The sequence below is a fragment of the Python bivittatus genome, unplaced genomic scaffold, assembly GCF_059951505.1.
Source record: "Python bivittatus isolate LINGU-HERP-01145 unplaced genomic scaffold, Pbiv_v1 ctg000210_np1212, whole genome shotgun sequence".
In the NCBI taxonomy this organism is placed as follows: domain Eukaryota; kingdom Metazoa; phylum Chordata; class Lepidosauria; order Squamata; family Pythonidae; genus Python; species Python bivittatus.
Window position 1 is genome coordinate 4661313 of NW_028277053.1, and position 27126 is coordinate 4688438.

Sequence of the window (27126 nt, forward strand, 5' to 3'; positions counted from 1 at the left end):
ACGGAGGTTCACTGGTATGGTTTGTTTCCAACACCCATCCTTTCACCACTGGAATGAATTTCAGCAGACTTTGAATCATTCTTATTTCTTGCTCGCTGTCAATTTTTAAAAGCTATACATTATTTAAAGAAAAAGCGGATTAGGTGTGAAAAATATCCCTATAGCTTAGAATAAAGGAGACTGGGGGGGTTGTTTTTAAAAATGTCTTCTAAATAGCTTAATCTTTGAAAAAGATTGCCTTCTCGTGACATTTCAGTGAATCAGATTCATCATAGGGCCCTTCCCCACTGGCACCAAGCCACAACACAGACATACCCCAGCAACTGTTTTCTGCCACATTTTCATGATATTTATTTATTTACTCACTCTATTTTTATACTATCATATGCCATATGAATTCACAGAGGTGCATAAATGCAATAAATCAATATAACAAAACTATACCCAATAAAACCATAACTTCAGCACTATTATTATTATTATTATTATTATTATTATTATTATTATTATTTTGATGCCACCCAATTCCAACTGACAGTACAATTAAAACTAATAAAAATAACCCTTGACAAATGCCAAGTGCTAAATGCCCTTCGTGTAGTGTTACTTTCCAGGCATCCTTCCACGGGCATGAAGGTCTTTGCTCCAAAGGGTGGGCGCTGCCAAAGAGAAACACTCATTCCTTGCTCTCCCCTGAATCTACTGTGGAGGAGGAATCTGCAGTATATCCCTGGGATGAACGCACCAAACAGGTTGGATCCACTTTGAATAGGGCTTTGTACGTCCAAAACCGAACTTGGAATTATACCTGGCAACTTTTGGCAGCCAGGGCAGCACCAGCAGCACACCTGTTTTACCTGGAGAGCAGCTGCATTTTGCACCAACTGCATCTTCTGAACAGTCTTCCAAGGTGCACTGTGGTGATCTAATCATAATGTGAGAACGGTGGGAGTCACTGTAGCCTGGGCCTCCTCCAGAAATATCTGCAGTTGGTTCCCAGCCAAAGGCCTCCAGCCACTTGCCTATCCAGCAGTGGCCATAAGTCTAGGAAGACACCCCCCCCCCCCAAGTTGTGGGCACTGCTCTTTCAAAGGGAGCGCTAGCCTTCCAAAGGTGCCAGCGGAGGAGGGAGAGTGCCAGGCGCTTTCTGGAGAAACAGCAGCTCAGTCTTGTTGGGATTCAACTTCAGTCTGTTTCTCCCCATCCAGATCCTTCCAGACTCCAGATATCAGGCTGGGACTTCCACCACATCTCTGTCCTGGCCTTGGTGAGACGTGTATCTGGGTATTGTACTGATAATGTTTCATCCCAGACTTGACACTGACCTTACATTGGAGCTGTTTGCTCTTTGCTGCTGAACCTGCACTTGACTGATGAACTCTAGGCTGAACCTGGCTATATGACTGTCTTCTGCAGGGACCCTCTGCTGTGTTTGGACCTGGGACTACTGTGTGAATTATGGAGAACACTCCCTTCTGCTTTGCAGCCTCATCTGTGGGCTGGGAAGGGGATGAATGTGGAACAGCAACATCCTGAACTTTCCCATTTGTTTTACACCATAGTTAGAGTGCCTTTTTCAGCTCCCCGTCCAGGCATCCCGGAGAACAAGCTGTGTTTTTTTGTAGCACTGCAGGGCCTGAAAAGGAACAAACTGCCAACTTTACTTATGGACGTTTGGCATCCGCTCCTGTCTCGGGCACCGTGTGGCCGCTAGGGGGCCTCCTTGCCCTCCCCAAGAATCCAGTGGGCATCGGGCGAACTTCACCCTGGCCAGAGCAGAAGCATCGTCTGCTGGACCTGTATCTGAGGGGGCACAGAGGCCTCAGGCGGCACAGATTCCAGCTGAAGCCAGTAAGTGCTGCTTTTCCTTGGCTTAGGGAGGGAGCACAGCTTTAATTAGATCCCAGTGTTTGCGTCTTTATCAAGATTGGAGCAAATGTATCCGTGCAGTTCTCAGCAAGTTGTTTCCCACCAATTCCTGCTTTCTTGGAGAACTTAATTATTAACTTACATGATTAACTTAAAAATTTAAAAACAGATGTAAAACAGTAGCACAGAATTTGTCTCCACTTTGCATTACATATATGGAGACTCAGGATCACGCAGTGAATGGGTAGCCTGGGACCAACTAAACCTCTTCCTCCTCCTCCATTGTAGAATTATTGTCACAATACTTTTTTAAATAACGCTAAATAAACCTCATGTGCATCACTCCCCCAACACAGACTGTTGCTCAGTGGCAGAGCAAAGAAATCAGCCCTGTTCAGCCCCCGACAGCATTTGGCTGAAATGCTGGGAAGTTCCTATGAGGCTGTATTGAAAGGGTGGAGGGAAGTGGAACGATCTTGTAAAAGGTGGTTTCTTATGTGATGTGGAGGGCCAGCAGTTTGGATCAATACTATTTTTAAAAGGGGTTATGAAAATATACACAGGATGGGTCTTCTCATAACTAGCGGAACCTCCATCTTTAGATGCAGTGTACTCCCCCAAATTAAACGATAGTGACAAGCAGGTTGTTGCTTTCAGGCAGAGATTGTGAGTTTCTGACAGTCTCTTTGCTACTCAAGTTCAAGAGAACCCTGACCATCAGTGGAAGGATGAAGTGGCGGATGTTCATCTAATACACACATTCCATGGTCAGGAATCCAGACGGCAGACTCTATCATCTGCAAGAACAAATTAGAGACAGCTGCATCCTACAAGAAGGAAACTTCAGCGGTTGCTTCAAGCAAATTCTGCTTTATGGGAATGGGGAACATTGGGAGAAACTGGGTTCTCTTTCTGCCATGGCTATTACGAGACTAACACTGAGCTTTCTTGAGACGAGCAAGGGGGAAGAAAGATAGCCAAGCTTCTGATACATTCTCCCTTAAAACCGAGGGCTGCTCTGTCTGTCTTCTCCCCAAAGAGGACAAACGAACAACACCCACATGTGTCTTTTGAGAGCCATTTAAGCTGTTTGTTCATTGCATTCAGCTCATACTTGGCACAAGTAGAAACAACTGTGAATTTTTATTTCAGTTCCCAAACCAAACAAGGATGAGATCTACTATAATCCAAACCAGATGATGATGCTAATGGCAGGCGCTGTTAAAATAAAGGCTCTGGCTTGTTTCTAACAGTTTTGAAAAGGCAACTTCCTGCTTTGAAAAACATTAGGACAACTCCATGAATGGTGCGTGAATTGCAGGAGACCACAGCACAGCTACAGCGTGGAGAGAAAGGAAGTGCCCATATTGCGTTCTCAGTCTGCTCCCACACTTTTTGGGGGTGCCGAGTCAGTGTTGACTCCTGGCGATTGCCTGGACAAGTCCCTGCAGTTTTCTTGGCAATGTTTTCAGAAGTGGTTTGCCATTGCCTGCTTCCTGGGGCTGAGAGGGAGTGACTGGCTCAGGGTCACCCAGCTGGCTTTGTGTCTAAAGCAGGACTAGAATCCAGTTCCCCAGTTTTTAGCCTGGTGCCTTAAGCACTACACCAAACTGGCTCTCCTGTTCCCAATATTAACCTACTAAAATGTTCTTCCCACCCATGATTGGGACATAATTACTTCACTTTTAAGGTAGTTCCCTCAGTCCCATTGCTGTAATATGCCAGAAAAGGGAATGGTTCTCGGCCTTCACTGCATCAAGCAATGTTACCCACGTTCCCTTAATGGCCTTGTGTTTTTTCCTCTTTCAGAGTGTTTTATAGCAGCTTTTGATGTCAGGAAGCAATTGGCAGTGATTCTGGGAGACGCGTTGTTGATAAGCTTTATACATTCTCCTAAATTCCATTTTAAGATATTGGCATCCCAAATCGAACCATAGTTGATGCCTAATGAAATGCTGTATGTTGGGTTTATGGTGAGTGGATATATGAGGACAGCATCGCTTCAGTTCAGATGGTAGTTCCCCAATGTCAAAAATCCAAAGTTCTTCAAGTGGTTGTGGTTGGAGATACTGAGGATTTAAAGCATCTTTTCCCCAGCCCTTGCCCCCACCCTCCCAAACATGGAGCATGGAGCATTTCAACCTAAATATTCTCTTGCCCGTTTTGAGTACTGCAGGGGGCTTTCTTCTTTGGAAAACGGGGCGGGGGGGGGATGCAATTTTGTATTTCTGCTGTACTGGTCAAAAGCTTACAGAATTTAGGAATCCCTGGAATACTTACCAGTTCAGAGTTTTTTTCCATTCTGTTTTACATTGCAGTTAACTGATGCATTTGTATATGTTACTAGTACTAGTACAGTACTAGTACTGTAAATCAGGGTTCCTCAACCTTGGCCACTTTAAGATGGGTGGACTTCAACTCCCAGAATTCCCCAGCCAGCCTTGCTGGCTGGGGAATTCTGGGAGTTGAAGTCCACCCATCTTAAAGTGGCCAAGGTTGAGGAACCCTGCTGTAAATAGTCCAGGAAACACTGTGATCAAGCAGCATTGAAACATGCACCAAGGCATGTAGATTTTAAAGTGCTAGATTTAGCAAGTGAATGTGTTAGTTCCTGAACCTTTACCGAGAAGTTTTAAAATGCTGTCAAACCAAATTTTCAAAAGGCTATTTCAAAGTATTCACCGCTGGAATGTGAGATGCCTTTGTGACTTCGTCTTAAGGGAAGGAGGGCTGATCATTCCACTGACTTCCACAGAGACAAGCGGAGAGATGAGACAATGTCAGCGAGGTCTTTGTTTCCTGCCAGAATCCTGGGATTCCTGGCATCCGGCCGGAGCTCCAAGCTCATTTGCAGATAAGGCCAAACCGATTCACCGGCCCCTGGCAAACAAAGCACGCTGAGCTGCAGTCACCGGAAGGGGCCCTGCCCCATCTCAGCCTCCGGCCCACTGACGTGGCAGGAAGCACCCGTTATTCTTGCCGGCCCCCATGCAGAGCAGAGCAGAGCAGAGCAGAACAGCTTCCTCTTCTGGAGAGCGGTCAAAGGAGCAGGGCCGTAAGGCCATCGCAAGGGCCAGGGGACCGTTTTCCCCAGGGAGGGGCGCTGGCTTGAGAAAGGGATCAAGCCAGGGACAGCCTCAAAACTGTTCCAGCAGAAGCAGAAGAAACAGATCTCACTGAAATGAAAAGTCTTCAGCTCAGTTTCCTTCTGGGAATGGAATTATGACAGAGGGGCCCTGCTGATGACCACTGAGTTAAGCCACGGGTTGTTTTAACAACCATGTTAACAACTTGAACTTATTTTACTTGTTAGCTTGTTGACAAGTTAAAAACTTGTTAAGTTTTAACAACCTTGTTAAAACTTGTTACGCCTGTTGAACAAAGCACCCTTAGCTGGATTCATACACCGTCCTAAGTCATATTTCATGGTGCCCAAACCACAATGGCTAAGTTCATACCAAACAAAGCACGCTCCAATCTAATCTGATAGTGAACCTGTCTGTTGACTTCGTTAGAAGTTTGGAGACTTCCATGCTTGTGTTCCTATTTTACAGGGTAGGAGGGCAGGGACGAGCACTCAGATGAAGAGTCAAAAGTAGCTTTGATATAAAGATAACAGGATGAAGGGCGTGTGCAGATCAGAGTGGGAAGGACGGGGAGTGATCCCTGCCCTTGGAGAATGTGGGTGCTGGACTGCCCTGCTTTCCTCAGCGACAAATCCCGCTCTTGCCCATCAGGGGGAGCTGTGGGCAACCTCGCCAGCTTTTCAAAGGAGCGATTATTTCACCCGATGCCAGGCAGGGCGACTGGTGTCACTGCAGACTTCGACAAGGCACGGATTGTCTGTGGAGGAGACACTCAGCAGATGCCAAGCCCAGGATGCGGAAAAGGCCAGCTCGGGACTCCTAAACTACAGATTCTACTCTGTTGTCACAGCGATGCTAGTCTGGGCTGCTTCGAGTCGCAAAGCCCACCAAACTGAAGCCTTTCTTATTTAAGGAGAATGTTCTTACCTCTACTATACATTAATTTATTGCAGCAGAAACTAATACCGACAAATCTCTTAACAGCATAAGCGTGCATGTGGTGCCTCGAACAGAGTGTGGAAAAGCTTGTATGATAATAAAGGTATTAGTCTTTAAGGTGCCCTGAGACCTTTTCTGTTTTACTCAGTAATAGTAGCTGGAGTACGCCTTGTATCGTAAAACACGTCTCTCTCATACAAATACCCCACACTTTTAAATACATTTCCAGTATCATATAATAAATATCACCTAAACGTTTTAATTGTTTGGTTATTTGTATCAATTTTTTTAAGCAAAATGACTCAATTTTGTATTGGGAAACACACAGGCACTAAGAAAAATATAGGCCGACTAAGGGGCACGGTTGCTGTGGGACCGGGTTGTAGGCATCCTCCGGTCTCACAAAAGTAGTAATTTCAATAATGGAGGTTTAGACTCCCCACAATGTTGACTGGCAGGCAGTGCATGATGGATCCCAGAACCAACGTTACATCCTTCACCTGATACAATGTTTACAGCGCTATAGAAATTTAATTAATAAATAAATAAGGTAAAGATGTGCTTATGTTCGCAGTATCCTTGGAGCTACATACAAGTAGTTTCAGAGCATGCAAAATTTGTGTTTTTCAAAGCCATTTTCTATTCTTTTGAATACTAATTTTTGCTTGTCTCCCAGAAACTGGAGAAGTCAAGGTATGTTGAAAAATAAAGGCTTATGCCCTGAGATGCTACAGCCGATGTACTGTATAGTAAAAGACGAGAAACAAAACTGTATTGCCACCTAGCAACAGAGGAGTATATTACAACATCAAGCAGAATGGAGAGGAAGGAACCAGACCAAAGGGGGGAAAACGTTTCAGCCCCCCAAATCTGAATATAGAATTTGCACCACTCATGGAGGCATCAAACACAGGCTAACCCTGGCTGGCAACAGCTCTCCAGGGTTTCTGGCTAAATTTGGAGTTTCATCGACACAGCTCTGCTAAGCCTCTTCTTCTGTGCAGGAATGTTCATGGAAAAGTTAGGGTGATCCTGGAAGTTCATATTGATTTTTTAGGGAACCAATATCCTGACTTCCAATTTCTGGGGAAAAAATGGACATCAGGAGTTTTAATTCTCTGGATCCGTTTTCCATACGTGGCGTGGATAGGCCACCTGTTGTCCTCCAGATTTTCATTCCATCAGTTCCTGATGGAAGATTCTGGGACTTGCTGTCCAAAAACATTTCAAGAGCACCTGATTGTCCAGCCCTTATGCAGTCATTCCTGGTGCTTTGTGGCCTGTTGGACTCAGGGTGGCCAAGACTGCCAGTAACTGCTTCTTTGAATTCACGAAGCTTATCCTTAGTCATCTGTGGTTGTTTCTTCCACCAGCCTCTTTTGCAATTGCCTTGAATTTTCCAAGCATCAGGTCTTCTGATTCTCACTTCCCATCATGTGCCCAAAATACTTATTAGCATTGTTATCAGTGAACAGCTTAGTTTTACTTCTTCTAGTATTAAATTTCTTCTTGTTGTCTTTCTCAACCTTAGCAGCTTTAGGATATGTGGACTTCAACTCCCAGAATTCCCCAGCCAGCATGTTATTTTTGAAGTCTGGGTTGCAAATTCTTGAGCATGTGAGGTAAGTGCGGTTATTCAGTCATCTTGACTATTCTCTAGCACTGCCCTTTTTCAATGCTGGAATGCATATTATTTTTCCCAGTGTGTCTTGGCCACTGCTGTTTTCCACAACTGCTTACAAATTGGGAGCAACAACATCACCATGCAATATTTTAAATAGCTCCTGTGCCCTTGCTGGCAATATTTCTGGGGGTTCATTTAACTCCATTTTTCAAAATATCTGGCTCTAGCTTAGTGATCATACTTTCATACGTATCAGTTTTTGGAACCTTTTTGTGTTGTTCTTCTGTATATTTGCACCATCTAATTTTAATCTTCTTTTTCCATAAGATCCTTGCTTTGTCTTTTAGTGTTCCAAATCTATATGCTACTAAAACTCTCATTGTGTTTATCTGTTTGTACCCTCAAGTTAGCCCAAATGGTGCATTATACCGCAACAATTTTTGAATCAAGGTACCTAAAATTTGCTAACTTAAAGAACGTATAAAAAATCCAGGACCCATTACTCCTGTGGAATTGAAATTTCCATGACGTTCAGACCAGTCTTATTTTCCAAGTTGTGGCCGTTTCAGCATCTCCACGGTCACGTGATTGTGATTTCTGATGCTCCCCGCCAGCTTCCCATAAGCAAAGTCAACGAGGAAGCCAGCAGGAAGTCACTCCCGCTGCGTTTCGGCCCATCCGTGGTCATTTTATCTGTTTAGGTAAGTAAATATTGACTTACTATTAAAGTTCATTTGCCACTACAATTATTTTTCTATTTATGATATATACTCTTCTTAGATGATCACAGGACTGTCCAACATTGGGGTAAAAAAATATGGGCAGCCTAAAATTTAATGTCCATTCTGATCACATCAGACTGCACTACCTTTTTCTCAAAGGATGACCCAATGGGTCACAGGGTTGTCTAGTTTTGCTTAAAAATAGCTTTGACTTAATTTTCTTACATAAATCTCTTGTCCTTCTCATTTGACAGCTATCCTCAATTTCTTTGCACTGCTTATTTAGATAATAAATATTATTATATTTTATTTTATTATTTTATCGTATATCTTATATATCTTATATCTTATAAATAAAATATATGTTTATTATAATTTATTATTAATAATTAAATAATACAATTCCTTGTCTCACCTTGTTCTTCCCTGGAATCTAGTGCTAATTAAACAAATGTTTTGCTGCCTTTTGCTTTTTTCCTTTTCCTCAACTATTTTCAGTAGACAACCACTTCTCCTTCTTTTGCTTTTCTGTATTATTTGTCAAATTGCAGGTCCCCCTCAATGACGGATTGTTTTTAATAGCTTCGTCTTCAGTGGCACATTTCAATCCAAAGCTTTTCAGCCATTCTTAATGAAATGTAGTTCTTCAAAACTGTTCTCTGTCTTCGCAGCATACTCATATAAAATATTACTCAGATCATACCTCATTGGCTTGATTTTGCCTTCTTTCTTTAGTTTATGTTGGAATTTGGCAAGAAGACATTCATGACTTGAGTCATAGTCACGACAGTTCTTATTTTGGCTGATTGACGAGTTCTTCTACCAGTCTGACTTCAATCTCCCTGGGACAATCTCCAGCAGTGTTGTCTTTGTTGGAAAAATGGTATTTCTACAAACATTGAATTCTGCGGGAGACCCTTGTTCGTCTGTTGCCATCTTTGCTTTCTATGCCAAAGGCCAATTTTCCCATACTTCCAGATCCAGTTTCACTTCCAACTCTAACCTATGAGGAATATGTCACCTGGTTTTGGTGCTGCACGTCACCAGAGAATGGTTCAGTATCAGCTCCCCTGGGATTTGCAGTCAAAGCTTGGGTTTGTCTTGCCTTGGACTTGAGTTGAAATCATCCCATCAATTTCTGGGGTGTATCTGAGCACCATTTTAACTGTTTTTTTTTTTTTAAAATGATGATGATGATGGCTACTTCATTTTCCGTAGCAGTAAGTACCAAAGGCTTGCTGAAGAGAGGGAGGACAAGCCCTGTAAAAACCCCCGGAATGGGGGCTTTTCTTTCTAAACATTCATTTCTAGCTGCAGCATCAGAGGAAAGGTGAGGCCGTAGGACTGCATGCATTCAAGCATTTTAACATGGAGCAGTCTTAATAATCATGTTGACAGCTCAGCGTCTTTCAAGCACCATGTGCTGAAGGGGACATGATGCTCTTCCCATTAACACCCAGGCAGATTAAAGGAGGCTCAGAGGTTCCCATCAGAGTTTACTGCATGGAAGCCATTTGGAGAGAGCATATCCTACTTGGCACAGCTCCCCCCTCCACTCTTCTCTGTTCTCCTGACTTGTCTCTCCAAAGGGAAGAAAAACAAGCTGGGTTGCCTCAATCAATTAATTGGTGCTAATTAATTCAAGCAATAATCCCTGGCTGACTACAAAAGAGGAAACAGGAATAGAAGGAGATGGTTAGAATTGTGCACACAAAGAGCCAAACTGCCAGGGGCACCCAAACCTTTCTTCAGGGTATATTGGAGTACCAGAGTGGCAAGGGCATGCAAGGCCACGACCTGGAGCAACCCTAAATTGGAGGACTAGTTGTATCCTTTGTGCAGAATGAGAATTGAAGGACTTCTTAATCCATTGTGCAAGTCAGGGAAGGAAGTATTTCTTGTTGTTCCCTAGCTACCGAAATAATCAAATTTGGCTTTCTCTACTAATTTCCATGGACAGTCTTCACTTTTGCATAGTGAAGAAAGGAGAAAAGTAAAACAATACAAATGTAAAGCTTGACCCCTCTGTGACTTGCCCATTTCAGTGGGCACGGCCCTCTCGGTGACCCAGAGGGGCGGAAGGCATTTCTGAGTCCAGACCAGCTATGTTTAAGTGTGGAAAAACAAGGTATGAAGTACTTTAAAGTCTGACCCCAAAACTGACTGCCCAAACTGATATTAAAGTTTGTGAGTTTAATTTGGAAGATGTAACTGATGTTTGATTCTGCATATATTTTATTCAAGCTAAACAAAAAAAAATGTTTTTCCTCTCCTTCTAACACTGTATTCTCATGTGGTATATTTTTGACATAAGCTTTTAAGTCCACCCGCTGCCCTCAGCACTAGCAACAGGGCAAGACAGGGAGGGATGAGGGAATACAGAAAAAGGTGGAAGTCGGGAGCTGGAAGCATTCTCTTGTGGGAGATTCTGCCAGCGCTGCCCTGTTGGCAACCCAATTTTCGTCGTGTCTTGCCAAGTGCCAATCGGAGCATCTAGCCCCCCCCATTCTAGCGCTTCCTGAACTGACACGCGCTGCATCCCGCGGTGGAACTCAGCCTCCGAGGGCCACGCCGCGAAGAACGCAACGCGTCCGGGGGCAGCCCGGGCCTCGCGGGCCTCCTGCTGCAGGGCCGGGCCCCGGGGCTTCCGAAGCCAAGGCTCGTCACTGGGGCGCGCGCGAAGGCAGGCGCGGGGCGTTTTCCTCGCGGCTGCCAAAGGAGGCTCAGCCCCCCCCCCCGCTCCGCACACGGACCCGCTCCCCGCTCTGTGAGAAAAGGACGCCCCTTGTCCCCCTCGCCCGCCAGGTCCAGGCGGCCTCTCACCGCCCCCCCCCCCGCCTTGCAGACGGAAAGGGCCGGCGAACCGTGCTTCAGCGGCCCACTCGAGCCGCGCGGGACCCCGCAGCCCCGCTTCCCACTTTGATGCCACCAGCTGATGTAGGGAAGCCGGGGGTGGGGAGGCGGCTCGGCCATCCGGTCCGGGGGAGGGAGACCCCGCGCGCTCTGGCCCGGAGGCCGGCAGGGTCTCCGTCCGCGGACCCGATCGAGGGCGGGGGCGCGGGGCGGGGGCTCCCTGCCCTCGGCACCTCCTGGACGCCCCGGGCGTCTCTCTGCGAGCCCTGAATAGCCGCAGTTGGGCACGAAGCCGGCGCGGGGAGGCCAGGCGGGCCCGCCTTCGCCGAGCACTCGCGACCCCGAAGCCCTCCCGGTATCACTCGGCTGCCGGCCGGGCCCCCCGCGAGCCCCCCAGCGGGAAGGGGCCGCTCCCTCCCTCGCCCTTACCCGGATTTTGCCCCGGGGACGCAGGGCTCCGCGGAGGGCCGGCGGCGGGTGCCTCTCCGCCTCCGCTCGGGAGGCAGGAAGGCTGCTCCCGGCCAGAGGCTGCTGCCGGCTTGGCGCCGGCGCCGCCCGGCTTTGCGCCCGCGGGAGACACCGCCGGCCCCTGGACTAGGGGCAGCGGCGGCCACGTGCGGCCCTTGAGGTGCCGGTCGCGCGGCCGCCCGGGCTCCGCTGTCCGCGCCGCCGGCCGGCGCAGAGACCCACCCAAGGCAGGCGGCGGCGGGAGGCGGCGCCGGCGGCTGCGGAGCGCTGGGCGCGGAGGGCGCCGCCTTCCCCGCCCCGCTGGGGCCGCAGAGGGCCGGCGGAGCTCCGCGGGCTTCAGCGGCAGTGCGCGCCCCACCGCCGCCGCCGCCGCCGAGCCCCCGTCCGGCTCCCCCGGCGAAGGCAGGACGGCGTGATCGGCTGGCGGGGAGGGGGCGGGCGGGCGGGGGCGGGGGGTGGTCCTTCGGCTTTCAGCCTCTGACGCCGATTCCTCCGCAGGGGAGCGCCGGCCGCGGCTTCTGGGGCAGCCCCCTCCCGCGCGCTCGGGGACTGAGAGGAAGGCGCCCGGCCTCCCCGCTGGCCGCCGGAGAGCCCGCCCGCGTCGCCGAGAGAACTTTCTGCATGACGGTCTCCAAGGTAAGGACCTGCCGGCTCGCTCGGCCGGTCCGAGCCGGCAGCGCTGCGGCGAAGGGGACGAGGGCTGGCGGGACCGCGCCTTGCCGGGCTCCGGCCGCGATCGAGCGGCGCGGCGCGGCGCGGCTCGCGCGCCTTGTCCCCCGCCCGGCCGCGCCCGGCCGCCGCCGCCGCCGCCGCTTCCTCCCGCAGGTTTGCCGCGGATGCTTCACTTTCCGCCGCGCCAGGAGCGGGATGCGGCGGCGGCGGCGCTGGCGGCGCCCGCAACCGCCCCGGCCGCTCCAGGGGCGTGCGGGGCGGGCTGCGCGGCTCTCCGCCACGGCCGAGAAGCAAGCCCACCTTTGCACTCTTCAGATGGAGCAGCAGATATGCTGCATTTTTAACCCTTGGCGGGGTGGGCAGGCCCGGTCCTCGCGGCTTCGCCCTTTAACGCCTCGCGCCGCCTTTGCCCTGTGCCTGTCCGGGATTCCGCCGCGCCTGAAACGCGCCTCGCCGAGCGGCAAAGCCCAAGTTGCTCCTTCTCCTGCAGAAGTTCGGCGTCGCGGGCGGCCGCCTGCGCCTCTGAGCCAGACCCGGCACCGCGGCAGCCTTCCCGCCACAGGTGGTTGTCGGAGGAGGAGAAATGGAATTCTGGCCGGCAGGGAAGGGGTGCCCGAATCAGCCCCCTCGGAGCTGGCGGGACCATCCAGCCTTTGCCCGGGGGCACGGCAGCGGTTTCTCTGACCCAGGCATCAAAGCTGGACAGCTGCCACCTCAGGTTCGGCTCAGATTGCATTAGGAAGCATTTTCTGCTCCCCTGATACCAGGCTTTGAGGAGGGGGACACCGTTCCACCAGCTTCCTGAAGCCGGAAGAATCACAGAGGCGTTTGCAATGAAGCAAAAGGGGCAGGCATTTGGTTGGCGCTGCCTGGGAATCCATGCTTCGTAAGAGAAGATAGAGGGTCACATAGAAAGAAATGCCCCACTTTTCCTGCCTGGGATATTTTTCCTCAGTTTTGGAGCGTGCCCTCCTCCTTCTCTGCGGGCTTGTGTGACCTGCCCCCTTCTTTGCTCCCTGATGCTACTTCTTGTCCTGTAACAGGTGTTTAGACAGCTTCCTGTTCTCGCCAGAGACAGCGGGCTTCTTGCCAGCTTGGCCACTCTTCAGCCGGAAACCTGGCTGAAGCCGGGCCTCGGCTTGGAAATATCTACCCTCTTGCTCGGATGCTGTGCCTGACTTCTAAGAGGACCTTCCCCTGGACAGGACTCTGCCTCCTGTCCAGAGCCCTGCAGAGCACATGCACAGAAGTTATTTATGCTGGTCCGGACTAGAAAGAAATACTTTTGCATCATCTTCATTATATATCTGCTGAATGTTTTCGTCAAAGGTGAAAAACACAGAAACCGTGTCCCCCTTATCAAACAGTCAGAATCACCCCTGCAATTTAGTGTAAAGCAACATTTGAAGCCATGGGTTTTTTCCTGATTTACAGTATCTCCTATGCAGGATTATACTGCATGCACATTTATTTATAAATCAATGCTTGCTGCTAGGGGTTCAAAATAATATAATAATAATAATAATAATAATAATAATAATAATTATTATTATTATTTATTAAACTTGTGTGCTGCCTGACTCTCAATGATTCTGGCGCAGCTCACAATTAAACAAAGAAATAACAATCAGATCAATAAAAGATAAACATAAAAGATGGCAAGCGCAACGAAACGAGGGGTCTCCCTCTCCATCACCATGTTCAAAATGTTCAAGTTTTGTGCCTCAGCCTGTGGAAAACCACTAACATGAAATCAGATTTACATGCTTGAATGTATGTGTGTGTGTCCCCCAGTCCTTCAGTGTGAGGATGAGCAATAAAAGGGGCTTCAGATCAATATCTGATTAAAATCAATAGACGGATAGGCTTAGTCAAGGGTAGGGAGAACCTGCCAACCTCCTGTGCCCTGGAAATAAGCTTGCAGGTAGAGAGCAGAATCCGGGGCTCGGAGGGAGAGGATCCTGGGCTCTGCTTCATTCCAGCAGATGGGGCGGGGGGGCGGGGGAGCTGCATAAATACAGATTAATTGTGCTTTTTTTAGCCTTGTAGATACAGAATCCCCATGCAAGGCGGGTTGGGATTCCTGAGTTTGAGGCCTCCAGATGTCAAAGCCGCTGCAGAGAGCCGGCTGAGGCTCTTGTTGCCGGGAGCCTTGTTTGGCCAGGGGTGAAGCAGATGGGAAGGCGGGTCGGCCCCTGTGCCGTGCAGCCCAACAGAGCCCGGGGGCGAATGGAGCGGACCTGCAGGGCTTCTCTGGGGCCGGGAAGCGGGGCAGGGAAAGGCTGTTTGCTTCCTGCCCAGGTCTTCCTCTGCCTTTGTCCTTTTTGCACCAAAAGGCGGTGCCCTCGGCCATCACCAGCTTCTTGGATGTGAAAAAGTGATAGGATTGAGTCTTTTCTAAGCAGTAACTAAGCACTCGTTCTAATCAGGCTTGGCTGATCTTTTGGTGAATGCTGTAGATCAATGAAAATGATTCACTTAATCCCTTCCTGTATTAGTTCTGATCATTGTGACTGACCTATGACTGTGCAGGTTTACTGGGGAGTCATTCTGAGGATAATGGATAAAAAGTAAAGTCTCCTTTGTGTCAAAGGTGACTTCATGAACGTGGCCAGGTGGTTCCTTGACAGTAACGTGGATGGGGCTTGCAACTGACTTCTTGTGGGATCTTTTTTGTTGTTTGTTTTACTTTCAGCCTACAGCCGCAGAATCTCCTGGTGGTCTCCCATCTGACACTAATGAGGCCTGTAAGTCAGTGGGTCTGGCTTCCAAGTAAGTGGGGATAGATGTGTTTCCTGGACCCCTGCAAAGGAATGTGTGAGACTTATTTTTACAACCTCAGTGGTTCTTTTTAATAATATAAATCTCTGGATTGTGGATATAAGCTTGAAAACATAGGCCTAATATTCTGAGAATTTGGAAACAAACTAAGTAGATCTTGCAGTAATGTTGGCGGGGCGGGGGGGGGGCAGGACAGGAGCTGTTGTATGATGCGGTTAAACCATAATGTGGTTTGTGTGATTTTGGCTCGCCTGTTGTGTAAATCCTGCTATGGTAGTTTGTATGTGGCCATTTATACTGCAGTGTATCCCACAAACTTAGCCAGTTGCAGTTCATTAAACTGACCATGGTTAACCAAACTATCGCTTTCTATGACAGATGGCCCATTGACAAATAGAAATTGTTCTTCTTGACAGATCTTGCTTCTCTTTAGCTGAAAGGAGTTATGGGGCTGTATGGGGCTGAGCGTAGGGTTTCTGCCACCACTGGTCTGCCAGATGCAACAAGAATTTGAAATATGACCCATGTCTACCTGGTCATGAGCATGCAGTTACTAAAAACAACCTAGCAAATATACTAGCCTGAAGACTTTTCTACCAATAAAGCATATTAGAGGGAATCTAAGTTAAAAATAGAGCCAGTTTGGTTGTAGTGGTTAAGGTACCAGGTTAGAAACCAGGACACCCTGAGTTCTAGTCCCACCTTAGGCTCAAAGCCAGCTGGGTGACGTTGAGCCGGTCACTCTGCCTCAGCCCTAGGAAGCAGGCAAGGGCAAGCCACTTCTGAAAAATCTTGCCAAGTAAATTGCAGGGACTAGTCCAGGTAGTTGCCAAGAGTCAAAAGCTGACTTGAAGGCAGCCCCGCCAAAAAAAGAAAAAAAAATTAACAGTGGTTAACAATGGGAAGTAGCAGCTGTTTATCTGTTGGCTTTGGGGTGTAGATCCCACACTGGGTTGGAGTCAGTCAGAGTGCAGGGACATTACCATGAGGAAGGTCAGCTGAGCAACTCTTGTCCCATGTTTCAAGTATGTTGGGTGGAGAAAAATGGAGGCTCCCATTTTGATCCTTATCCTATGGATTTTAGACATGTTGCATGTTCAAGGGAATTTCCACCCATCAGGAATTGTGTAGGAAAAGCCCCAAGGTCAGCAGTCAGCATGTCCAGGCTAAATCAGAGCTCCAAGGTCACTGTTTCTAGGCATCAAGACTTTTCTCTTCCACAAAGAGAAGACATTTCTCAAGAAATTGTTCCCAAGACAATTTCTTTCAGAGCCCCAGTGCCAAATGTAAAGGTAGATGGACACTCTTTAAAGGGAGAGAAGTTAATAGAAAGCAAATATCTGGTGTTTAGTTGAGTGACAAGTGACTCTTGGCTGATTTGCAGTCAACTGAAATCCGCTTCACAGGTCTGTAGCCTGTCTTCTCTGGCTGGGATGGAGAAAGGGGTCGCCTGCGCTCTGGCTCCTCTCAGCTTCCCTTGAAAACTCGATGGGTTGTTTTCTGCTGGGGGAACGCAAAGAACTCAGCGGGCATCGGCCGTTTTGTAGCTTTTAGGAACTTTCTGTGCTGCTGGCTGCTGTTCCCAGAGAGAAGCATTTGGTGCTACACGGAGCTGAGTCTGGAAAAGGGCTCGCGGTTGGCATGGCAACGTAGGAATGGCGGGGAGGCTGAAGAACAGCTGGCAGGCTGGGTGCTGCAGGCAACTGACTGCTGAACACGTTTTGGGATGCCAAGCGGCATCCAGAACTGTGGGTTCAGCTGTCCCACAATGGTCTAATGGCCAACTATCAGGTGGTTGTTTCATTAACGCAACATTAAGACTGGATGCAGGAGACTAAATTGGTTATTTGTAGTTCAGTGTGTTGTGGGAATCCAACCCTTTGATACTTTGTGTGAACCAGGCCATTCTGTCAATCCATGTTAAGTTACTTGTTAGGCGTAGCATGTCTTGTGAATACAAGTACTGAGTTTTATTAACCTGAGTACAGTATGTTGTGTGAACCGGGTTTTGCAAATGAGAACTTTGCGTACGCCACCACCTATTTCATAGTGTTTTCCTTCTAAGGCAGTGTTGTCCAAACGTGGCCACTTTAAGATGAGTGGACTTCAACTCCCAGAATTCCCCAGCTGGCCATGCTGGCTGGGGAATTCTGGGAGTTGAAGTCCGCTCATCTTAAAGTGGCCACGTTTGGACAACACTGTTCTAAGGGGACCATTTTGGAATTTTGAGACTATTGTGAGGGGTTTGGGCAAAAGGTTTCCACGCAGCAGGGTTCGACTGCTTACCAGATTGGAGCTACAGTGAACGTACATAGTCAGGAACACTGTCCGGGAAGCTAAACTACGGCAAGCAAAATAACTTCTTTATAAATCTAAGAAGAAGGCAAAAGGAGAGATGAGCTCCAAAGCACCAAACTGCTCTTTTAAACCCCTAGTTTTCTGTTCCAATATCCATTTCAGAGATGACTGTCCTGGCCAAATATGTGAGGCCCAAATAAATGAGGCCCTATGGAGCGTGGGTGGGCGGGGGTGCTACGGCGTACAAGATCCCTGGGATCGTGTACTCCATGGCAAGGCTCCTTGGGAGAAAAAGTGGGAGCAACTTGCAGCTTTTCCTGCTGGTTTTCCCATTGATTTTGCTGGCAGGGAAGGTCACAAATGGCAATCATGTGACCATGGGACGCTGCAGCCGTTGTAAGTGTGAGCTGGTTGCCAAGCACCTGAATTGCGATCACGTGACTGTGGGGGTGCTGTGACAGGCAGAACTTCAAGGACTGGTTGTAAGTCCCCCTCGTTCAGCACCGTCGTAACTTTGAAAGGTCGCTGAACAAGTGGTCGTAACCCAAGGACAGCCTGTAGCTGTAGTAACGGAATCCTGCAAGTCTGAATGTGCTTCCTCCTCCCTCCGTTTATCTTTGGGTAAACTAGGGAGGAGCTTGCCTGAGACGTTTTCTCAAACTAATTTCTTGGCATTGGCTCAAGCCTCTCTTATCTGACTGTTGCCTTGATAGCAGCTCTTTCACCTGTCCTTCAAGGCCGTTCTCTATGCTCTCTACATAACGGAACAACATTCAGAATGGCTTGAATATTATGACCACAGAAAAAATGGGAATTTAGAAATAGCTTTTGCTCCTTCATTTCTCACCCCATGACCACAATAGTAGGTGGGGTGGTTATTCATGCTGACTGCTACCTGCCATTCAACATATAGAAAAATTGCCAAAGAGAATGGTTTTTAATTTTATTGAAATGTTACAAATATATCCATAAGCAATAACTGCAACGATTTAAAAGCATCTTTTTATCAGCGTCTTTTAAAATACACCAAGCATACACCAAGCTCACCAAACAATCCCAAGATAGTACTAGTGGTGGTCTTGGCATTTATAAGCAACAGTTGGTTCATCAGGGAGTTGCGGCAATGGTCCTGGACCTTGGTGTCCCGCAATAAGACAGACTGTAGCGGCTTTTGTGTGTAATTTTTTATTAAAGAAATTTTAAAAGAATTAAAAAATACAGATTTTGAAAGAAAAGTAAGGAATGTAAAGAAGAGTAATAAGTAAGTGAAAAAAGTACAAAGAAAGAGAAAGAAAAAAGGGAAAAGGAAAAAAAGGAAAAGTTATAAAGGAGCAGCTTCCAATCTTAACAGCAGTTACAAGTACATTCATGTTTTATCCTTTCTCTCTAAGGTTACAACATAATTTCCTCCTTTCCATAGTCTACCCTTTCTAATCATCAAACCCATAAATCACAAGTTCATTTTTTTCCTTTTTTCAGCGAAAAGCCCATAAGGGGTTTCCAGTCACTAATAAAAGTAGTTGTTGTCCTTTCTTTAATCAAACAAATCAGTTTTGCCATCTCTGCTAATTCTGTCATCTTCACCAGCCATTCCTCTGTTGTGGATATTTTAGAGTCTTTCCAGTTTTGCGCATATAATAATCTCGCCGCAATTATATATAAAAACAGTAATCCGTAACTCTTTTCTAATTGTCTATCCTTTAGCCCCAACAAGAAAAGTTCTAATTTCAACTGAATATTAATCTTTAAAATTCCTTGTATCACTGTGTGTATTTGAGCCCAAATTTTTCTGGCTTTTTTCCAAATCCACCAGGCAGGCTATAGTGGCTCTTAGATTACGAGCCTTGTGCTTAAGTCGCTGCTGCTCTCCCCGCCCCACATCACCCAAGCTGGGCTGAGTCAGTGGCAGTCGTTGCTCCTCCACTGGCTAGACTGGAAATTAAAAAAATAATCCATAAAACAATAATCTAATTTTAGTGCTCTGAATAGGAGGAACAGATTTCTAGAACACAGGTATTTTATTTTGATCTTGGAACAAAGAATGGCTATTTTTAGCTTAAAACATTTTGAATTTCAAAACTTCTGGATGTCCCTATAAAACTCCTCCCTATGCTGCATAGCCATATTCTTTGGGGGGAGGCGGGTGAGAAGCACAGGCTAAATATAAACACACCCAGAGAAGTCCATCTGCACCATTGTGTTAAATAATTCAGGGCGCACACACAAAAAGCAAAGGAAGAGGCCCATACAAAGCGAGGTAAATACTTATGTGCACCACACACAATTCAACAAAAGAGGCCCCCAAACATAAGTTCTCGAGGAAAATTCTTCATTACAGCTGTTTCCCCAAAGCCCAGGTAAAATATGACACATTCCTGCCCAAAGAAAGAAGCAAAAGAGTGAATAGACATCCTCTACAGGTAAAGAGCTCCCAGTACAATTTTAGTCTTAATGATTATGGCCTTGCAGCCAGAAAACACAACAGACATCAAATACAGGTGTTGGATACATTCAGAGACATATACAACTATAGATATAAATAAAAAGCATAAGAAATAGTGACCCAGAATCAAGCAGCCTTCATCGGGGCCCAGCCAGACGGAAGAAGTGGCAAATACGCTTTGTACTCTCTGCCAGGGTATTTCTTCAGAAAGGGATAGACGAACGCCCTCCGAGATTCCCTGTCAAGGGAGCAGCAGAGGAGCACGTGGCTCGGGGACTCCACAGAGCTGTCCCCACGTGGGCATATGTGCTGTCCCTCAGGATGCCAAGAGTGTTGTGTCCAACCTGGCCAGGGAGAAGGTCCAGCGCTGGAATGGAGGAAAGACAGAATGACGGCATATGCCCATTTGAAAAATTCTGTGCCCTGTGGGATTACATACTAGGCTTAGACTAATTTTAAATCCAAATCTCAAGTATTCTGCTGAAGGTGACTCCTGGCGTTTTCAAGCCCTAATGGGCAGAAGAGAGAGCTGAAGACTGCTGTTAGTTCTTGTTGGCCAGGCTGGTTCAAAATAGTCTCTGAGAAGCAGTGCGGGCAGGAAAAATAATTTAAGCAGAAATTAATGAGATAGTACCAGGTTCTGGCACCCATGGAAACCAAACCTGCCTCTAACTGTTATAAGGCAGCGTTCTTGATGCATCTTTTGTATCTTCTTATAAACTTCCACCAGGTATTAAATTTCATTCAAGTACCAATCTGAACACCATAAAGAAGCTGAGAAATAACTTTAGCAAGAAGGACCTTGTAGGCCGCAGGAATAAAATGTGCTCCCTTTGAAAGGAAAAGTCTAAAAATAGTTGAGCTACTTTGAGCAACACAGGCCCAAAAAGAGAAATGTATGCTCCAGAATAAGGAGGCCTGGAACTGCATCCCAAGATATTTGAAAGTATTTACCCCTCTATTAGGATCCCATTAATTTGCCATTTATGCCTCCTAGAGTAGTGTTGTGCAAAAACCACACTTTGGTTTTTTGATCATTTATTGCAAGCTGTTCTTCTGGTCAAAAAGAAGCCAGTGTCCTCAACGCCCTTCTCATTCCCACCTGGGAGACAAAATTACGACGTCATCTGCATATAGCAAAGCTGGGATTGCAGAGTCTGCTAACACTGGAGGGTGATGAGCGGAAGATGCAAGAGCCTAAATTAATATATAGATTGAAAAGTAGGGGGGCTAAAATTCACCCTTGCCGTACCCTTTTCTGGGTGTAACAGCTCCAGAAAAATCCAGTACAAACTACCTTGACAAATACTGAGCTGCAAAAGGGGCATCTGTGGGGCAGGGGGGTGTTAAAAAGTCAATATGGTGATCACAATACCATCTTGACTTTTTGGACTCCTCCACCCGCTTGTACCCACTTGCCCTTTTCTTTCTTTAGAAGGCCTCTGGGGCCATTGTGGGACCCAAATATATATTTTTTTAAATATAATTTCATTAAGAATGTTAATTACAGTAGTAAAAACTAATACAAACTAAAGTTAGAGAAAGAGAAGAGAGTGGAAAGAAAGAATAGAAAGTGCAGGGGAAAAAAAGAAAATTAAAAAAAAAGTATAATAAAGAAAAAGAAAAGAAATATGTAAAGAAATGACATCTAACCTTCATCACAACAAGTATAAACAAATTGAATAACTCTTCAACCCCTATAAGGTTAAACAGATATATCTTCATCCCATATCCCATCCCTTATCTATAAACAAATCCATAAAACATCAATTTTTCAATCCTGGTGTCAACAAAAAGTCCATAAAAGGTTGCCAGAACATTGCAAAAAAAAAAAGGGGGGGGTCCAGTTTCTAAAAATCATCACTTATCTTTGTTTTGACTTGGAATAGCCAGAATAGCCAAAATATGTCTGTTTCCCACAAGAAACTGTTTATTGTTTATGGTTAGTTCCAAAATCTTATAGTAAAAGTCAATATTCCAAATTTATCTGGACCCTTAATCTGTTTAGAACTTCCTGAGATTAAAATATTATTTAGCTTTTTGCTGTTTATTTCAAAATTCTTTTAAGTTCTTAAGCTTATAATTAATTTTTCTTTTGTTCAGAGTTGAAGATAAACTCAACCAATGAAGACTTTTCAAATTTGTTGTTCTGAAGGTTTCTGATAGCTAAGATCATTAATAGGCAATTTCTGAAAGTGATTAGAAAGTGAGGTTTGTGTCCTTTGAAAGGGTCCGCCATGGTTGTGAACAAGACAGCTGATCCCGTGGTCTCCTGGCGTTCAAACCCATGGAAAACTGCTGTCCTGCGGTCTCCTTGCAAGGAGCAGCCATTCAGAACATATATCAGAAATTTCCCATCCTTTCCTTATCTGGAGAGGTTCCAAGGGTCTGGTCTCCTGACCAGTTCTTTGGTCTTTGCCGTGGTGGTCAGCTCTGCTTTCGCAGAGCCGTTTTCAGTTTCCCATACCCCTCCCAGAAGTCTCGACCCAAACAGATTCTTGGTAAGCAAGGTAGTGTGATGGTGGTGCTTCACAGGGGTCTTCCAGTTAAAATAGCTGCTAAAAAGTCCAAACAATCCAGAAGATAAGATGCCACGGGCACCATTTTGGAGACCTCTGTGTATTTCAGACATTATATGTTTTAGCAGTTAACCCAAACTGACCTAAGTGTACTAAGCTATGGTTTAACTATGGCTTGTTCAACAAGCCACAACACATGAAGCCATTAATCATGGCTTCCAAATCAAAGTGTTTGAGTTCACTCAGCATGCTAATTTAGTATCAGTCAAAAGATTCTGGAATGGATTAGAACAAGAATGGCAATTTTTTTCAATCCAAGGCCTCCCTTTGGCACTTGAGTGGCATTCTAGCAGCCACACTCCAAAAAAGTAGGTAGGCCCCGAACAAAACCTTAATCTGATTTAATTTAATTTATACTGAATTAAAATCAAAGCATTGAACTATATGACTGTTTCCACAGCTGTCTCTTCTGTGAGATTTAGAAAACTTCATTGTTAGTGGCGGTGTTTAGAAGGGGCCTTGAAGGCTTCATCCAATGCTTTGAGGGGCTGCAAAATGCTAGAATGTTTTGTGAACCAGTTCAGACAACTGCCACTCATCAGTTCTTCTTAACTTTTAGCACCTGCCTGTTTGATCGGCAGCTGAATGGAAAAGCATGGTGCTTCTGAAAAGATGGGAGGGGGAAGAGGACAAATTTCACCAGGGACTGGACGTCTTCCTCCATGCAAACTTTTCATCCTGTCCCTCTCTCTCAGCCCAGCTCACTTCACAGGGTTGTTGTTGTGGGGAAAATAGGATGAAGGAGTATTAGGTATATTCGCCGCTTTCAGTTATTTATAAAAATAATAAAGACAGCATAAAAATTCTATTAAAAAAAGCTGAAACAATGAACAGAAACCAGTATGAGGAATCATACTGTCAGAAATCATTTCCTAATTTTGTCAGAATCCTCTTGAATCTTGGTACTGCCCTCTATCCCCTCTGTCTTTGTGTCATCTGGAAATCTGATAATCGTATTTTCTAACCCTCATCCAAGTCATTTATAAATACGTTGAGCAGTTCAGGGCCTAGAAGAGTTCTCTGTAATATATCACTCAACACTTCCCTCGAGCTTGACATTGAACCATTGACATACATTATGATTGTTCAACCAGGACTCTATTCATCTAAGATCAGCCATGCTGCTATCTTCTCTACTAGAACCTCACGGGGGACTTTGTCTACTCCTTTGTTGAAGTGAAGCCACATTATGTTCACTGCATTTCTGTAGTCAGCTAAAGTGGTCACTCTGTCAAACACAAAGAACAGTTTGATTTGGCATGACTTACTCTTGATAAGCCCGTGCCGACTCCTGTCAAATGATGCATTATTTCCTAAATGATCACAAATGAACAACATAATCTGTTCCAGATTTTTGCCAAGTATGAACTTCAAGCTTAGCGATCTGTAGTTACCGAGATCCTCTCTTTTCCTCCTTTTGAAGATAGGAACAACATTTGCCCTTCTGTAATCATCTGGGAGAACACCTGTCCTCCATAATTTCTCAAAAGTCACGTAAGGGGGCTCTAAGATGATACCTGAAGGTTCCTTTGAGATTCTCAGATTTAAATGATCTGATCCTGGAGACTCAAACTCATTCACAGTAGCCAAGTACTCCCTAACCACATCTTTCCTTATCTTGGGCTGCCACACCTACTTTTGGCAAGAATATTGCTCAGGTCCACTTGAATACAGTTCCCTTTGGGGAGAAGACTGAAGCAAATTAGGAGCTGAGCTCTGCCCCTGTCTTGTTTCACCATCTCCTAGCAGTGGGCCCATCCCTTTCTTTTCGTTCTTCTTTCTGCTGAGCACTTCTTGTTGCTTTTAGCTTCCCTTGTGAGTCTACGTGCCTTCTGCGCTTTAGCCTTTTTAACTTTCCTTCTGGAGATATTTGCTACTTGTTAGTACTACTTGCTAGTCCTTGGTGTCTCTTTTAATTCTTAACTCAGTTGAAATCTCCTTATGTAGCCCCAGTCATTTCCTAAGCTGCCTGCATTTTTACCACATTGGAATTGTGCAGAATTGTACGCCAAGTACCTTACTTTTGAGGAGTTCCCAACCCTCCTGTGCATGTCTCTACATTTGTTGAAATTGGCTCTCCTAAAAGTAGTGTGGATGAACAACTGTGTTCCATTCTGTTGTATCTTAGACCCCAACGTGATGTGGTCACTTCCTTTCAAAGTTCCCATGTTCCCATTAATATATTCCTTATTTCCCTTTCTTGTATTTGTACCCAGTGCTCTTAAATGGACACTCATGCTCAAATTGGATGGATCTCAATACACGTGTGCCCTTCCTTCAAATAAAATGCTCCTTCTCTTTTCTCTGGTTTATTCTTTTTGTTTAAGTTATATCCTCAGTCCTTGCATTCTGCTCATGAGTGTTGTCCCACTAGGTTTCAATAATGCCTACAAAATCTTCCTGCATTTGGACGTCTAGTTCTTCCTGTTTGTTCCCCACACTTTCTAGAGATAGAAATATAAACTAGAAACCTTGGGTCATGTAGCTTGGCCTATTCATTGATCTGTTTATGTGTTTATATCCTCCCTGTTCCTTTTCCAGTGCTTGGCATTACAGGTAGTCTCCAGGTTAAGAACATCTGGTTTAAGGATGACCCATAGTTAAGAACGGAACCTATTGTAGCAAAATTCGAGTTAAATACATAGTGGTTCGAGTTAGTTACATAATACTGCTTATACAGTATTATACAATAATACTGTTCCTGCTTACATATAAATTTGACTTAAGGACAGATCTTGGGAATGGACCTCATTCTTAAACTGGGGACTACCTGTGCAGCTCCCAAGAGTCAGTCCAAATTAGGCTTGTAGGACAGACACCTTCCATACGCCATTTGTCCATGCAGCCCATCGCTTGTTAAGTGCCCTTCAATGCAGAAAGCTGTCTTATGGTGAAGAATCCAAACCATTCCCATCTGCATAGCCAGTTGTTCACTTCTAGAATTATTACTCACCCTGGCCTAAATTCTTAAATAAGAGGGGTGAAAATAGTATCTCTTGTGCCCCCATCTTCTTTGCCTTCCTCCGTACTTCATAAGCCCTTGCAGTGTCTTCACAATTGTGTCCTACTGTTTTGTTTTTCCTCTGTCAGCCAGTAGAGAGGGGTTTTTGAAAAAGGTTTTAGAGAGTCCTGGGATCCTTTCCTTCCCATCCCACATGGGTGGCCCAGGAAGGCAGCACATTTTTCTTTAGATTCTCTGGCTAATGGATTGCTGCTTTGGTCCCTCTCAGTAGGGAGTCTTCAATTGTAGTCCCCCCTCAGTAGGGAGTCATCCATCACTTTCTCTTCTTCAGGACAGAGGCAAGAAGAGTCTTTGGAGTCCCTTTGGAGAGTCTGAAGAGTCTTCTAGATGTTGCTGTTCATCCAGAAGCCCTAGCAATTATTCTGAAGCTCTTAAGTGTAAGAGTTCTTCTTGGTGGGCTTGGGCCTCTGGGTTACATGCCTCCATCTTTAATTCTCTGCTTGACTTTGTTCTACCTTTTGGGAGGGCTGTTGGTACTGTTGTCCCTCCACAAGGACTTTCTGCATCCAATTCAGGAATCCCCCATCTTCCCTGATAAGTGAATGGGTGGGGTAGTTTAGCCTCTGGTTCCTTTAGATTCTCTTCCAAGATGGCAATCAGCAAACAGCAGCAGCGTAAAAGAGAATGCCTCTTGCTTGACCTTCCCTGCCAAATTCTTGTTTGCTTGTCCAATCATTCTTTTATATAAACCATTATTTATAGCTAGGGTGCAAGAACTATAACACAAGGGCCATATGCAGCTGCACCCCCTTTGTGGTCCTAGGAGCCAAGTTAACAAGGCCAAATTTTGGGCGTTTTTTGGAGGGGGGATTTGGAAGGAATTATGACAGTGGTTTAAATGTTATCTTATGGTACCTATTTTGACCCCAACCCCCCCCCCCTTTGGATCCTGACCGTATCCATTTGGAAAGCTGCCTTGAGGTGCTCTGCAAAGCCTAGGAACAGATTGAAGTTACACACTCCGGACCTCCATCTTAACGTTATCTGTGGACTGAGCTATTGTCAGCAAATCATAGCCTAACACACTGAATGAACCCATCATTTTTGGGTAAGTGCCACGTTTGGTTCTTCTTTCCTCTGAAAGCAAGACATGCATGATGCAGTGGAGGAGGCTTGCCAGTCGTGCAGGGGCTTAGAGCACTCAGCTAGTTTCTTGAATCAAGATCTAGCTTAAAACAGAAAGCTCAGTCAATGCAGATTTGGAGTTTTTGTAGTGCATCTTTGCAGTCCTGCTAGACATCTTGACACTAGTTTCATTGACTGCAGGAAAGTAGCTATAGGTTTCAATAGAAGAGATATCTGTAGCTCAGGATTAAACTATGGAGTTCCTGGTGCTCTAACAGCATCAGTGCGAGTGAGCGTGGGGCTGGCTGCCTGTTTATATGTAGTATAGCTTGCCCTGCTAGTTTTGGTGGGGGAGGTATAGGAGTAGATATAGGACTGCAAATCTAAGCATTACAGTGTCAGCTTGCATTACAAAAATAACTTCTTTAGTTTCCTTTCTAAGCTTTCAGTTTACAGTTTAGCTCTTATACCTGTGGTTTCTGATAACCAAATGCTTATCCAGAGTTTTCCTAGTCAAATCATGCTTTATTATGGCACTGGCTTTTGCAGTTATGAAAAGTGTATTAGTCCTTAAAGTGCCACAGGTTAGATTGAGCAAGGGCTCCCTTTGGAAGTCGGGGTGCCTGTGCCTTGCCTCCCTTCCCTGAGGTCAATATGCCTCAGTCACATCTGCCTGGCAATTTGGGGCGTCATCCCATAAAGATG

At 45.9% G+C, this 27126-nt stretch overlaps 1 protein-coding gene across 3 annotated transcripts in view; it reads left to right on the plus strand.

Annotated features, from left to right (window-relative positions):
* The first annotated feature begins 11428 nt into the window (after window positions 1-11428).
* CORO2B (coronin 2B) overlaps window positions 11429-27126 on the plus strand; it is a 90379-nt gene continuing 74681 nt past the window's right edge. The window contains exons 1-2 of one of the 3 annotated variants that reach the window (XM_088139247.1): window positions 11429-11448; window positions 12060-12197. In XM_088139247.1, the coding sequence (XP_087995373.1) occupies window positions 12183-12197 (15 nt within the window). In that variant the 5' untranslated portion in view covers window positions 11429-11448; window positions 12060-12182. Of the gene's footprint in view, window positions 11449-11814; window positions 12198-14928; window positions 15006-27126 lie in introns of those variants that run through there. The other 2 variants (XM_088139246.1, XM_088139248.1) reach the window with 2 other exon arrangements.